General features: G+C 29.2%; 1 protein-coding gene across 1 annotated transcript in view; it reads right to left on the minus strand.

Annotated features, from left to right (window-relative positions):
* The window catches only part of LOC117171395 (cadherin-99C), a 313,631-nt gene that overhangs the window by 41,772 nt on the left and 256,772 nt on the right, over positions 1-15,087 (minus strand). The window contains exons 11-13 of the mRNA XM_033358668.1: positions 13,847-14,164; positions 9,208-9,348; positions 5,500-5,784 (exon numbers count right to left, since the gene is read on the minus strand). Of these exons, the coding sequence (XP_033214559.1) occupies positions 5,500-5,784; positions 9,208-9,348; positions 13,847-14,164 (744 nt within the window). The remainder of the gene's footprint in view (positions 1-5,499; positions 5,785-9,207; positions 9,349-13,846; positions 14,165-15,087) is intronic.

Genomic DNA, 15,087 nt, shown 5'->3' on the forward strand with positions numbered 1-15,087 from the left:
TAGAGCTCCAAGGAGATTATGTTGAAAAATAAAAAAAAATGTACCCAAAAAAAATTGTTTTTATACTTCATTCTAAGGACTTATTGAACTACCCTCGTAGTTAAAAATATGTCAATATTTCGGGATGGCAACTAAGAATACAAAAACAAAATTCTTCGTCATTTCACAGTTTAAGTATTTAAGTCTGAAAAAAATTTCATTTTAACTATTCAAAAGTAAAATATAAATTAAATAAATTAAAGGAACACAGACTAAGAATGCGGAAAAAAATCCCCGTCACTCTGAAATTTTGGAAAAAGAAAATTTTCAAAATAGTACATTCCTAAAATTAAAAAAAACGTTTGAGCGTGCCTTTTAGATGGCAGTATTTATATGCGTCTTCATATTCTGAATTGTCTACTTAATTAAGCATAGTCAAAGATTAAGTTTCTCAAAGCTCTGTAAGCTTTGAGGTACACATTCTCATCGTGACAGTCGCGCTGCGCGCTCGATTTCCGACAGACATTTGTAAACAGGTTTTGTTGAATCTTTTTTTTTTCATGTAACTTTCGTCGTTTTTCCACACATTTTCAAAATATATTTTTTTACTTTTAACGTCATTTTTCACGAATAAAACAAAAATTACGCGTCCTATCAAGAAGTGATTCTTAACGAAATTTTTTTTTTTTTTGTGAGATAACAATTTTTGTGAATTCATCTTTTTTCGTATCCTACATAGTTTGTCGACAAAATGGAATTTTTGTTTTTTCATTATTTTTTGTACAATAAAAATTTGAATTTTTAATTTTTCAAGAAAATCCACAAATTTGTTATGATAATCTTGTAAGACTTTCAAAAAGAAATGTTTTTCTTTCCTTGACTTTTTTTCATATCGTGCGTTTTTTGGCTTAAAATTTTGATTTTCGTTTAATTAAAAATTTTTTGAAAATGCTATAACTTTAAGAATTTTCTTTTCATCGAAAGAAGTTTTTAGGATAAATTGTTTGTTTTTTTAATACTATAAATAATCATCCATAGAATTTTCAATATCAGAAAAAAGTGGTCTCAAACATTTTCAAAATGCGCTCATTTTTTGAATTTTTATCAAAAATGGCTGGTTAACGAATTCGTCCTTTGGTTTAGGACCTTAAGAATGTGTGCCAAATATGGATTTGATCCGTTCATTTTTTTAAGAGTTATCGTGTTTACGGACGGACGGACGGCTGAACGGACAGACAGACAGACGCCATCATAAAAACCTGATTTTCGTATTCACGGGGGTCTCGAAACGTGGAGACGCATTGAAAAACTTTAATGTCAAATTTCGGACAATTCTAATACTTTCTCAATCATAAATGATGAGAACGTAAAAATATATTAACAAAAAAATATTTTTATTTGATGAAAATATTTTGAGCTAAATCAATTTTTTAGTTTTTTATTATTTAAACAACTTTCTAATAGTTTAGATTCGGGAATTTTCAAATTTGGTGATATTATAAACTATCAGGCATTTCCCGATCCAGGAATTTTAAATCGTCGGCATTTTCTAAATATTTCGAAAATTCCCTTTTTAAGAGAATTTACTATTTTTGGGCCTTTTTTGCGATTTTCTATTCATTCCTTTACTATATTTAATGATTTAAACAAAATTTAATAAAAGGCACACCCGCGAAAATCCGAAAAATAAGATTCCCAATACTGGAAAATTTTCGAGAAAGAAAATATTCGAAATAGGAACTTTCTCAAATTGAAAAACTGTCGACAATTTAAAATTCTAGAATTGGAAAATTCTTGAATTGGAAAATTACAGAATAACAAACTTGCTGAAAGTATGATATTACCTAATTTAAATATGTCCGAAGTAAAATAGCTGACTTTTGTTACATGAACATATTTTTTATTTTTTATTTGGTTAGATTTGGAACTTTTACAGAGCCGAATATTTTATAATTCGGCAATTTTCTGTCCGGACTTTTTGATTTCTGTCATTTTCAATTTTGAATTTTTCTTTTTCGGGAATTCGCCAGCGCCAAGAAATTTTGTTGTCATCCCATTGAAACTAATGTTATAATATATTGTTAGTTGTATTATGTTGGCTAATTTCAATCAGTTTTATTTTAAGGGCTTTAAATGTAAACACTATTTAAAAATAAATGATTAAAAATTCTAATACCTTTAAAGCAGTAGCCTTAAAAATTGAACAAATTCCAAATCAGCACAAATGAAAAATACAACAACAAAAATACAAGCTATGCGTACCAAAATTTGGGTACAAACGGCCCCCTTTCAAGGTTCCGCTATTCTTGCCAACATTTTATTAAAGTACCGAATTTTGGAATTTGCAATTATAGAAAATTCCCGATAATAAAAAATTTCCGTAATAAAATTCCCGGCATTATAAATTATCTGACTGGTTAAAAATCTGATGCAAGGAAATTCCCGAATCTAAACGAACAAAAATTATTAAATAGAAAAATAAAAAATGATGAATAATATGTAAAAAAAAATAAAATAATTTTACTTAATGAACTTACTTTTTTTCTTTTTTTTATTTATATAAATTTTTATTATTATTTTTTAAATATTTTTTCTATTACTAAACAATTTTTATATTATTCTTCAGATTTGGGAATTTTGAAGTGTTGGAAACTTCCTATCGAAAATTTTCTATTTCAGAAATTTTCCAATTGGGAATGGTTAAACTGCGATACGCCACTTGGTGACAAAAATCCGAACTATAAAATTTAAAGTATTTATTGGATGCTAAAAAATCAGTTTTTTTAAACAAATTTTTAATTTTAGATTTTATATGTTAAGTGTACATTTTATGTCAAAGAATTTAAAAATGCAGTTTTAATAACTTGAGCCATAACAAATTAGAATGTTTGAAATTGAAGATTTTAGATAAAAAATATTTTTTATTGATCAACTGTCAATATAAATTAATAGTGATTTTTAAAATTGAACTGTTCTTTAAGATTTAAAAAGTGAAGAATAATTAATTTTACAAGACGATTCGAAATCAGTTTGCAATTTTAAAATTTCCAGTTTCTAACGTTAAAAATTATTTAAACTATTTAAATTAGAAAATCTTATTAGTTAAACAAATGTAAACAGTCGATTGAAACTTTATAAACTATTTTCAATTTTAACATAACTTAAAAGTAATATATTCATAATTAAAAGCTTTTATTACATTTCACATATTATTTTAGTTTAAAATATTAAATTTCTAAAACATTCAATTTTGAATTTTTTAACCAAGAAAAATAAGAATTAATTAATATTTAGAAATATCTGACTGTTTATTAAAAATCAGTAAGTATAGTTAAATATTAAAAACTAAATTTTGAACGTTAAATTTTAATTGGTCTATTCAACACAATATTATTCTTGAAACAAATTCAAGGAAGTTAAAGAAATATTTAGAAGTTTTGAAAAAAATCAAATTCAATTTAAAATTTGAAATGATTTGAAATTATTTCAATAAAGTGTCTACATGTACCGACGAAATCCGGTCATTAGTAACAAAATTTCAATGTAAATAGCCCACGGCCGAATTTGCAACAAAAAATAGATTTTGGCAGATTTCGAACAAAAAATGTAAAAGCTTTTTAAGCATTTTTAATGGCTTCAGAAGATTAAAAAACATTTCCTACGAAAACTGAAAGTGATTTTTATTTTGGAAAGATAAATTTGAGTGATTATTCAAAATGATTTAGATAGATTTAAGAAATTATTAAAAATGAATGCGGAAGATTTTAAGGATAATTATTTAATTTAGCAGATTTAAAAAAAAAAATGAAAAAAAAAATTGGATTATTTTTAAATGGTATTTAGAAATTGTCGAATAATTTCAAAAATAATAAAAAATTTGAAAAAAAATGTAAACAACATGCAGATGTTTCGAGATTTTTAAATAAAATTTGGAAGCATTTCAAGGATTTTTTAAGCATTTGAAATATAAATAATTTAACTTTCAATTCAAGAAGTGTTCAGTTTATAAAAAAATTCAATCGTTCAATTTTTAATGTTTCTGGCTTAAAATTGCTTTGAATGGTATTATTTAAAAAAATTTTTAATTCATTGATTGATTCTTTAATTTAGACTTTCGAGCATTGGAAATAATATCTTTGATATACGCTTTTTTTAAATTAATCTGAATCTTTAAACTCTAAAATTGATAAAAGTTGAAAAATTTATTTTGCAGTTTAAGTGCATTTAATTAAAGATTGTTCAGTTTAAATTATTAAGCATTTGAATCAGATTTGAATACAAAATTATTAAACTAAAAAACTTTTAAACCATAAATCGGTTATTATTCGTATTCAATCATTGTTTTATACTTCACAAAAATATCGTAAAAGCACTTTTATGGAAAAATGAATGTATATCTTTAAAATTGTACCTACTATTTTTAATTACAGTTTTCGTCACCAGGTGGCGAAATGGTAGACCACCATTCCCAATACAGGAGTTTTATTTTTTCGGCAATTTTATAACTTCAGAAATGTTCCATTTCGAATATTTTAAGGATTTTTTACAGTGTCAGGAATTGTATTCCTCGGGACAATTAACAAATAAAAAATTGTTACATTTTCAAGGTTTGAATTTGAAATTTTCTAATTATAAATATTTCGATTGAATATTATTCAATGTGGAACATTTTTAAGGAAAAATGGTTCAATTTTATTTGCCTTTATTTTGAAGATCTCTAAAAGTAGCATTAAAAACTATACATAAAAATGTTGCCAATTTTTTTTACACTTATCTTGTCATGCAGAAGAAAACTATCTACACAAATCCTTTGAGAAATAAAATTGTATTCTTAGTGAAAAATTTCATGGAAAAAGGGAGAGGCCTTTCAATTATTATTATACCATTAAGCCATTTCCCTTTCGGGGTAGGCGTGACCCAATCGGTAGGGGAAAGGAGTAGTGTGTGGAAGGGATAGAGATTTTTCAGATTGATCCAGAATTCTCGTGCTATTTAAGTAAATAACACGTTCATTCCGCAACACTGCTCCGACCCAGGTTGCTGATCAATCTCTCTAGCAATCACCCCAAGCGAAGAACCTCACGAAGTCGTTATGTAAGGTTCCCCACTTGGGTCCATTAGTAGCCAAGGTCTTTTGTTTCAGGCGTCATTCACTCTACTGAGATTCTTTTTATTAACTATTTGCCGCCATACTTTCCTGTCCTGGCATACTTCTCTAGCTTATTTTATGTCCATGCATTTTTTCATACAGGCTCTCGTGTTTGTGTGACTTCTTATGTCTCTTCTAACTAGGATCTCATTCACACATTCTAACCATTCTTTCCGCGGTCTACCTCTGGGCACGCTGCCATTTACTTTACCTTGATACACTTGTTTCGTTAGTCGTTCATTTGAATTAAGTGATAAATAATAGACAATCTAGTTTCGCTATTATTGCATGCATGAATGAACGAATGAATGAATTGATTAATCAATTAATTAATAAAGTCATCGATTATTATAATTAATTAAATTACTAACGTGATTTTGTTCATAATCGAGAGCAATTTTCGTAAGCACATCTCCAGTTTCAGGATCCACTGTGAAAGGAACATCATCAGGAGCAAAATATGTCACAAGAGCGTTGATTCCTTCATCAGCATCTTCAGCATGAACTCGTCCTATCAATTTACGAGCTTCACCTTCTTTTACAGTAAATTCGTATGGAAGACCTTCAAACTTTGGGTTTTCATCGTTGATATCCGTCACTCTGATGTTTACAGTTGCTGTGCTCGATAATCCACCAGAATCCTCTGCTTTTATGAGCTACATGAAATTTAAACCAATTTCTTATATCGTTTTTTTTTTTAACTTAAGATTTTATCACGCATTCTATTTCAAGATTTTACTCTGGATATTATTTAAAGATTTTATTCTGATAAGATAATGCTGACAGTTAGTTAAAGGACCCTAATCAAATAACAGGATATAATTTTCTGACGCTTATTGTATGCCTGGGGGGGGGGGGGGCTGAACGTCGCTGAAATTCAAGAGGTGAGGGCTGAGCGCCAGAAAGTTCTAACCCGTTCTCGAGGAGGAAAGAACTTTGCAATCCCCTGGACTGCTCGTTTATCTGAGCGTGTAATCCGAGGTAATTCACTAGCAATCAGGAGTAATTCAGGTAATTTGGAATAATTCTAATATTTGGAGCAATCCACTTTTAAACCGGCGTAATCCAATTTTGAACCGGAGTAATCTACTTGTAATCTGAAGTAATCCAAATAGTTTTCAACAATTTTGTTGAACATTCTTTTAAAATTACGTGTCTACTGAAAATTTAATTATTACATTTTCTTGTTAAAAAAAAAATTTTTTTAGTAGAAGATTTGTCTTTTTTCGTAGAAAATAATCTTTTTATTTAAAAATTTATTTTTGGATGAATATTCAACTATTTAGTGAAACATTAAATTACTTTGTGAAAAATATGTCTAGGTTGTTGAAAATTAGTTCTCATAGTCAAAAAATAATGTTTTTAACTGAAAGTTAATATTCATTAATGAAAATTTAACTATTACATTTTTAGTTGAAAATTAATATTTTTAGGTGAAACTTCAACTTTTTGGTTAAAAATTCGCTTATTTTGTTAAAAATTTGTCTTTATGAGTACAAAATTAATTTTCGTGCTCATAAATTTATATTTTTGGTTGAAAATTGAACTATTTTGGTAGAAAGTTTATCCATTTAGTTGAAAATTCGTTATTTGTTATTGAAAATTCACTTTTTCAATTTGAAAATTAAATATTTTATTTTTTATCATAAGTTTATATTTTTTATTTGAAAATTTGACTATTTGTCTGAAAATTAAGGTATTTTTATAAGAATTTGTCTTCACAGGTAAGAAATGAACCATTTTGCTTGAAAATTCATCTTTTTACTTGCATAATCTTTTTTATGTGTGGTAATTATTTTATTTAACTGAAAATTTCATTATAAAATATTGTATTGTAAATTCATCTCTTTTAGTGAAAATTTCAACTATTGAATTGAAAATTAATGTATCAATGTATTTTATCAAAAATTTTCCTGCTTTCGTAGAAAATTTTTCTTCTTGGTAAAAGAATCTTTTTTTTTTGAAAATTGAAATACTTGATTGAAAGTTTTTTTCTTTTCAGGTGAAAATTTCATTCTTCGGTTTAAAATTTACATTTTTTAGTTAAACGTTTAACTATTTGGTTCAAAATTAAATGATCTTTATTGTTAAAAAATTAATGTTATGAAGGAAAAATAATTTTTTTTATACAAATACTTCGTTAACAGTTGAAATGATTGTTCAAAATTTATTCTTTTCTTGGAAGGTACATTATTTTAATTTAAAATTTATCTTCTAGACTGAAAGTTTAATTCTTTTTTTCAAAGTTCGTATCTTGTTTTAGGTAAAAACTTATTTTGTTATTAAAAATATAATTTTCCCATTTTTTGTTGAATTTTCATTTTCTTTAGCTTAAAATTTAACTACTTTGTTATAAATGTATCGTTCTTACTTAAAAATTCATCGTCTTGGTTGAAAATTCATGTATGGTAGCGAAAATTCGTCTTTTTTGGTAGAAAATTAATTTCTTGGTTGAAAATTCATATTTTTGGGCAAAAGTTCATGTCAAAAATTTAATTATTTGGTTCGAAACTCCACGGTGTTGTAACATAATCATTTTTTGGTTGAAAATTCAACTCATTTTGTAGAAAATGCACGTATTTAGTTTAAAATTTGCCTTTTTTTGTAGAAAATCTTTTGTTGTAAAAATTCAGATTCTTGCTTGAAAGTTGAACTGTTTCATTAGAAATTCTTTTTTTTTGTTGCATATGCACCATTTTTGTTAAAAATAAAACAATTTTTACAATTAATTCCTTTGTAAAAAATTAACTTTTTCATTTGAAAATGTAATTACCTCATTTTTCGTTAAAATTTGATCCTTTTATTCGCTGAAACGTCGACTCTTTTGTTGAAAATTTGAATTTCGGTTAAAGATGTAAAAACTTGTTAAAAATTCGTGTTTTTTGATTAAATTAAAATGTTTTTGAATTCAAATAAAAATATTTTTCTATTGTAAATATTATCTATTACATTTTTCATTCAGAATTCATCTCTAATGACTAAAAATTAATCTATTTTTTTAAGAATTCAAAAATTTGGTTACAAAGTCTTTTTTGTTTAAAAACTATCATTTTAGTTCAAAATTCATCTCTTTTGTTGAAAGATGATCTATTTTTTCAAAAAAAACAACTTTTCTTGTTGTTATAAATTTATTTTTATATGAAAATTTAACTCTTGCTATTGGGGATTTATCATTTTAGTTGAATTCAATTTTTGGTAATAAATTCATCTCTTATAGTTTAAAATCAAACTATTTGCTTAAAAAATGGATATTTTTATTTCAAAATTCATCTACTTTCTTTCAAATTATTCTGGCCGGTCGAAAATTGAACTATTCTGTTAAAAGTTTAAATATTTTTTAGAAACTTCAACAATCTTGTCAAAAAGTAATACTTTTTATTAAAAATTCGATTGCCTCTAATTTCAGCGGAGTAATCCACCATAACTTTATGTAGTCCAGAATAATTCTGTATATGGAAGTATAGTAGAACCTCGATTATCCCAGGTAATGTGGGAGGAGGTACACCGGATAAGCGAAAACTCGGATAATACGGCAAAAGTAAAAAATTCGGAAGAGTTATCTATTTTTGATATATTTTAAAAAGAAAAATAAATATAAACATTTAGAAAATAAAAGTAAACAACTTCCGAATGTGGATTTACCTTTATTAATCTATTAATCATTGCAAACTACTGCGCTCATTCAGAGTTAGGCGTAGCAGCTTCATCTGTTTCATTAATGATTCTCCGTATTATCCGAGCATACACCTCGGTCAACGCGAAATGCTTGTATGAGTCCCGTTGTCTCGGATAACGCGGAGCCTCGGATAATCGAAGGCCGGATAATCGAAGTTCTACTGTAATATAAAGTAATCCAATAAATTGTTTACCCCTCGCCAGTACTTTGATCCGGGCTCCCAATTATTCTAATTTGATTTTCTATAAGACCTTTAGAAGAATATCCCTTAAATAAGTCTAGAAACATTTCAAACAAGATCTGAATCGACGTCCCGTTATAAGCAGAACATGTAATGGAAGTGTCGCCTTATGTAATTCATCCGGAAAGGGAAGACACATTCTATTTGATGCACATGACTTACCAGCTGATATCGAGTCAGGTCTTCCCGGTCCAGCTTCCTTATAACGGTGATAACACCCGATTTATCACCAATGGAAAACTGCCTCAGGTCATTGCCGGAGACGATAGAATATGAAACTGGATCGTTTTCCGGATCCACGGCCTGCAAAAGAGAAATGAACCTGAACTTGTAACATCTCAACCCTCTCACCAATTTGCATATTTTATTGCTCATTTTATCTGCAGAAGCATCATGTTACATCCAGTTCCTTAATAATTTACTTGTTCTTAAAACCTTAAAGCATTGACAATATGATATCTGTCTTAAATAGAATTATATTATTTACAGAAAGTAAACATTTTAAAGAAACTCTGCAATAAAGGGCATCTCATTTTTACTTTTCTTGAGGTATTCCTTCCAAAAAATTATAGGAATGTCTCTTTTTAAATGTGACTGTCGAGAATTCGACTGAACTCGAGAGGTGGTTTTCTACAGTTTTCCATGCCCCTGGCCAAATGCCTAGGAAAATGTGAGCACTTCTAATAAAGTCGGATGCAGTCGCCAGTATTCACTGGTTGTGATTGATTTCGTACAATAATTTTAAGCCCACCTTAGTACAAGAAACATTTAAAAACACTTTAAGTAAATAATACTTTAGCAGAGAGGATAACCCACATATGACGCAACAACAACAACAACAACAACAATAATAATAATAATAAAGAGCCTCGGTGGCTCAGTTGGTTAGATACTCGGACTTCATCTCAGAGGTCCGGGGTTCGATCCCTGAGCCGGTACCTCTAGACATTTTTCAATGTACCTTTACTGAGGGTCTGGTGGTTCGGAACCCACCTGAAGCTGTAGGTCCCCCATCGTGTACTTGACTCCAACCCAGTCCGTCAATGGTGGGGTAAAAACCAGGCTTTGTCCAATATGTCGGGGCACACTGCTCTCATCAGATTACTTGATTGCATTATAAAAATGCGTCCGTGACTGATGATATATACCGGGACAGCCCCGTGCAAAATGATCAAATAAAAATCCAACTCTAACCAAAAATGCCTTCGACATATTGGGGAGTATAAGCGTGTGACAACATTTCGACTCAGAAATGTTTTTTTTATAATAATAATAATAATAATAATAATAATAATAATAATAATAAAGAGCCTCGGTGGCTCAGTTGGTTAGATACTCGGACTTCATCTCAGAGGTCCGGGGTTCGATCCCTGAGCCGGTACCTCTAGACATTTTTCAATGTACCTTTACTGAGGGTCTGGTGGTTGGGAACCCACCTTAAGCTGCAGGTCCCCCCATCGTGTACTTGACTGCAACCCAGTGCAGGATTTCAAATGATTTCAGGGCATTCCCATGAAAACACGGACATAAGACAGAGAAATTCAATTTAATCCTGCATGCTAAATAAATAGATATAAATAAGGAGAAAACATACTAGTTTCCAGAGCATAATCTAACGTGCAGCTCTGCACAAGTGTGCAGTTCTGAATGAAAAGTGTGCAGCTCCGAATTTGTGTTGGGGAGGTACTTTTGAAATTATTTTCAATTAATCAAGTTCGAATAAACTAAAAATAACTTCAACAATTAATAAGGAAAAAACAGTTTTAGAGGTATTACCTTATATGAATACAACTTACGCGAAAAGATGCAAGATACGAGTATGAGAGTAGAGAAAGATGTTTTCTTTTCAAAAGTGATTTCTCGAGCGAGTGATTTGTCGTCTAGGGAGACATTACTTATATATCACATAAGTGCATTGCATAGTCAAATACCATTAATTGCTCATCATGTATTCAGAATGTAGCCATCAGAATGCACATTTGATCGACTTTTGAGACATTTAATGTTTTCAATTATTTAATAATTAAATTTTAAAAATGCATAAATTCTTGCTTGTGCGTCACGCAAAAATACCTATTTACTTTATCACAGTGCCAGCAGTTCATTGTATATCTTGCAATCGCGTATACAAAGCCAACTTTTTATTTTGAATATTTTTGTTCATGAAAATTTTCGAGCTCAGTCTCATACTTTTTCAGTTATTGACACTCGTCTGTAGGCGTGACGCACAAATACATGTGATACAAGGATTCTTTAGCTGCGAAACCTAGAACACTGCGAAAATGTAAATAAAGAAGACCAAGCATACTGCAATGAATGACCTTGTAGGCTATGTTTACATTTTTATAAAGCCTAACAGCGGATATATTTCACATTATCTGAAACATTGGTCAGTTGCAAATCAGGTTACAACCAGAGGGGGCCGTTCATTTTTTGGAACGGTAAAAATTAAGAAAGGTAAAATTTCAGAATGGGTTATAATACATAATGGTAAAACTTAGAAATAGCAAAAAGTAGGAAAGAGCAATAAGTCGGAAATCCAAAACTCTGAAAGGTATTTCTTCGGAAACCAAAGAAGCGGAATGGGTGAAAATTCAGAAGCGTTAAAATTAGGAGGGTGAAAAATTAGGAATATGTACATATACGGAGAGGAAAAATTCGAAAAGTAGAAAAATTCGGAATTGTTAATAAATATACCTATTAGCAGGTGTATAATTGCTTATTTATGGTAGCAAACAAATGTTTATCGCAGTGAATTTAAATATCATATAATGAATTTATGTTCTACGTTGCAAATTGTTTTTAAATTGTATAATGATAGAAAATAATTATTTTTTCGTGAAAAATTTAAAATGACGGATATCATAAATTTATTATGATATGCTATTTAAATTTACTGTGATAAATATTTGTATGCTACCATAAATAAAAAAAAACTATAGACCTGCTAATAGCAACATTTATTTACTATTCCGAATTTTTCTACTTTCCGAACTTTTCCTCTCCGTATTTTTACTTATTCCTAATTGTTCACCCTCCTCATTTTAACGTTTCCGAATTTTTACCCATTCTCTAAGAATTTGTATTTGTACAAGTAAAAATTAGTAAAAATTAGGTTCTAAGAAGTAAGATGGAATCGAAAAAATTAAAACTTTTCTATACTTAAACACTTTAAAATTTCAATTATTAGAAGTAAATTGAAATCGATTAAAAATTAATAATTTTCAAACTGTTAGTAATACTAATAATGATAATGATACTTTCCATAATTTAACCAATTCAATTTTAATTTGAAATTAAAACCTAAAAAAGGGAAAAATTAAAAATTTAGTGTTGTTGATAAAAATTCAGAAATCTAACATTGTAACCACTTACAATTACCAAAAGTCTCCTTTGACTGATGCATCAATTTCAGATAGATTAATTTTCATCGTTTTTTATATTAAACTCAATTTTTAATTTATTTTATTTCAAATCTTTTAGAATTATCATTCATTCTAGAAATTTTCGAATATAAAATATTGTTCAATTTTAAATGTCTTATTTGTTTATATTTTCAACTAAGAATCGGAGAATTATGAGATCTTAAATATAGAATTAAAAATTAAGATAAAGAATACAAAACAATAATTTAATATTTGAATTTGAAACAACCATACATTGAAATTTAAAATTCTAAACCTCCAAAAATCAATCTGAAAATATATTACATATTAATAAGTATCATATGTAGTATCAAGTGACATTTAAAAGGACTAGATATGTTTTTTTTTAAAAAGATGTAATTTTGTAAAATTAAAAGTCATTGTTATTTTCCCCATTACAAATTGCAGAATTTTAAATAATAAGAGAAATATTGTAAAGCGCTAAAGTTTAATTATTCTAAACACTTTACAAATTATATAATTTCTAGTTGTAAACATTCAAGAATGACAAAATTCGCAAATTATGAAATACGGAAAATCTCGAGGTGTGGTATTTCTCTCCCGGCTTTATCCCGGTGCAAGTTTCTCTCGGCTTTCTCCCGGTTCTCCCGGGTTGGTGGCCACACCCTGTGTATCCAACAGGTATTTTTTTTAAATACAAAAATCTGAATTTTCAGATCCAAAAACCACAGAGAAGATAACCGATTATAAGACTCTGTTTTACTTTTTTTGGGTGCCAACCCGTAATTTTGTTTCCCTGGGGCGAAACAATTTCAATCATTTTTGCATTTTTATTCCACCCTGCTGATTATTGTTCCAATAGTTTTAAAACCAATAATCCTGATTAAAAAGAGTATACAAAAAATTATAAAGAAATAAAGACAACCAGGAAACTTTTTTTAATTCATCAAAAATGCAAATTGAATATGCATCGTGGGAAAAGGATCTTAACAAGAAAGTTTCTTAGATCCCTTTTCCTCTCTATGAAATATTTTTTCTCACATTAAAACACAAATTAGCTTGAGAATCCAATAAACACGATAAGTATGAGTTTTAATTTAAAAGTATCTATGTGACCATTAATTCAAAATAAAAAATATGAATCAACTGTTTTTGATTTTCTCGAAATTAAATATTTTACTGGTCCAGATGATTTTTGACAAACGATTTCAATGATAACAAAATTACTATTGGTCTGTACTGCTTTTCCTACAATACTTTTTCATAAGGGATAAAATATAGGATAACAAAAGGAAAATTTCGCAGCAGTTTTTGAATGATAAATATGATGCCGTTGATCTTGGCGTTAGGAAAAGGAAATCAGAAAATTTATAATCAGGATGTAATTATTCGATGTGAAAAATAATTGTACTTACAAGAATACTTGCAACGGTTGAGTTAATAGACGCGCCTTCGCTCACTTGTACCTCATACACCTGTTGCTGGAAAACGGGACCCTTGGTATTGGGCCCAGGTAAGACGTTGACTTCCACAATCGTCTGCGAATGTTTTCCTCCATTATCGGTCGCCTGCACCGTTATACTATATTGTTCACCGGCATTTAGTTTCCTGATGGTCTCAATGACTCCTGTCTTCGAATCGATTTTGAATTTCTGCAGACCATTGTTCGAGACATGATAGATGCTGTACGTTATCTCGGCATTTTCACCCTCGTCGTTATCAGTTGCCTCCACCTAATCATCAGGAAAAAAAGGTTTTGTATTCTATTAAAACGTTAATTGAGTTTCGTGCGTATTTTTTGTGATTTGCGACATATTATGACTTTACGAAGCTCTTGACATAGGGTGATTGCTAGAGAGATTGATCAGCGACGTGTGTTGGAGCGGTGTTGCGGAACGAACGTCTTCATTAAATAAGCAACGCGGTAATTCAAGATTGATCTAAAATTTATACCTCCTACTTTATACTTTCTTCTACACTTCCCTTTCTCACTTTTCTTATAATTATGAAATCCTTGATTCCAGCAGTATAAAGAGACTAGAACTGAGTGAGTTACACTTACACCGGTTTCCCTTAATGGTATAATAATAAAATATCACCCTTTCCCTATCACTCCTCTCTTTCCTCTCCTCCTTTTTCAAAGTCTACTCTATCTTACGAAATCCGATCCTATCCTATGAAAAATATGAATACTAAGAAAAATTAGGAAGCTTTGGTTATTGAGACGCCTATGTTGTAAATTGTTTTTATGGGGCTGCGATAAAAATATCGTCGATAAAAAAAATTATGATTAAAAACTATTAAAAATTACATAAAAATACAAATAATAAATTAAAAATTGACAGGCAAACTTATTTTTGGATTAAAAATAATAATAACGTATATCAATTTTATGATTGTAATAGCACATTCTCTATAGAGGACGTGAAGAAGAGTATTTTAAAGAATGTGAACTTGCCGCCCTCGCTTTGCTCGGGTGGCAGGTATACGAGGCAACATAGCCGTACGCCCTTGATACATACGATATTTTTTAACTTTCCCTCCTTCAAAACAAGCATGTCAAGCAGATAAAGGATGTTTGGTGTTCTTGACAATTTTAAATTATAATTGAAAGGAAAAAATTGCGTATTTAGCGGAAGGGAAACTATAGGGTCCG

Source organism: Belonocnema kinseyi, chromosome 4, assembly GCF_010883055.1.
Source record: "Belonocnema kinseyi isolate 2016_QV_RU_SX_M_011 chromosome 4, B_treatae_v1, whole genome shotgun sequence".
NCBI classification, from domain to species: domain Eukaryota; kingdom Metazoa; phylum Arthropoda; class Insecta; order Hymenoptera; family Cynipidae; genus Belonocnema; species Belonocnema kinseyi.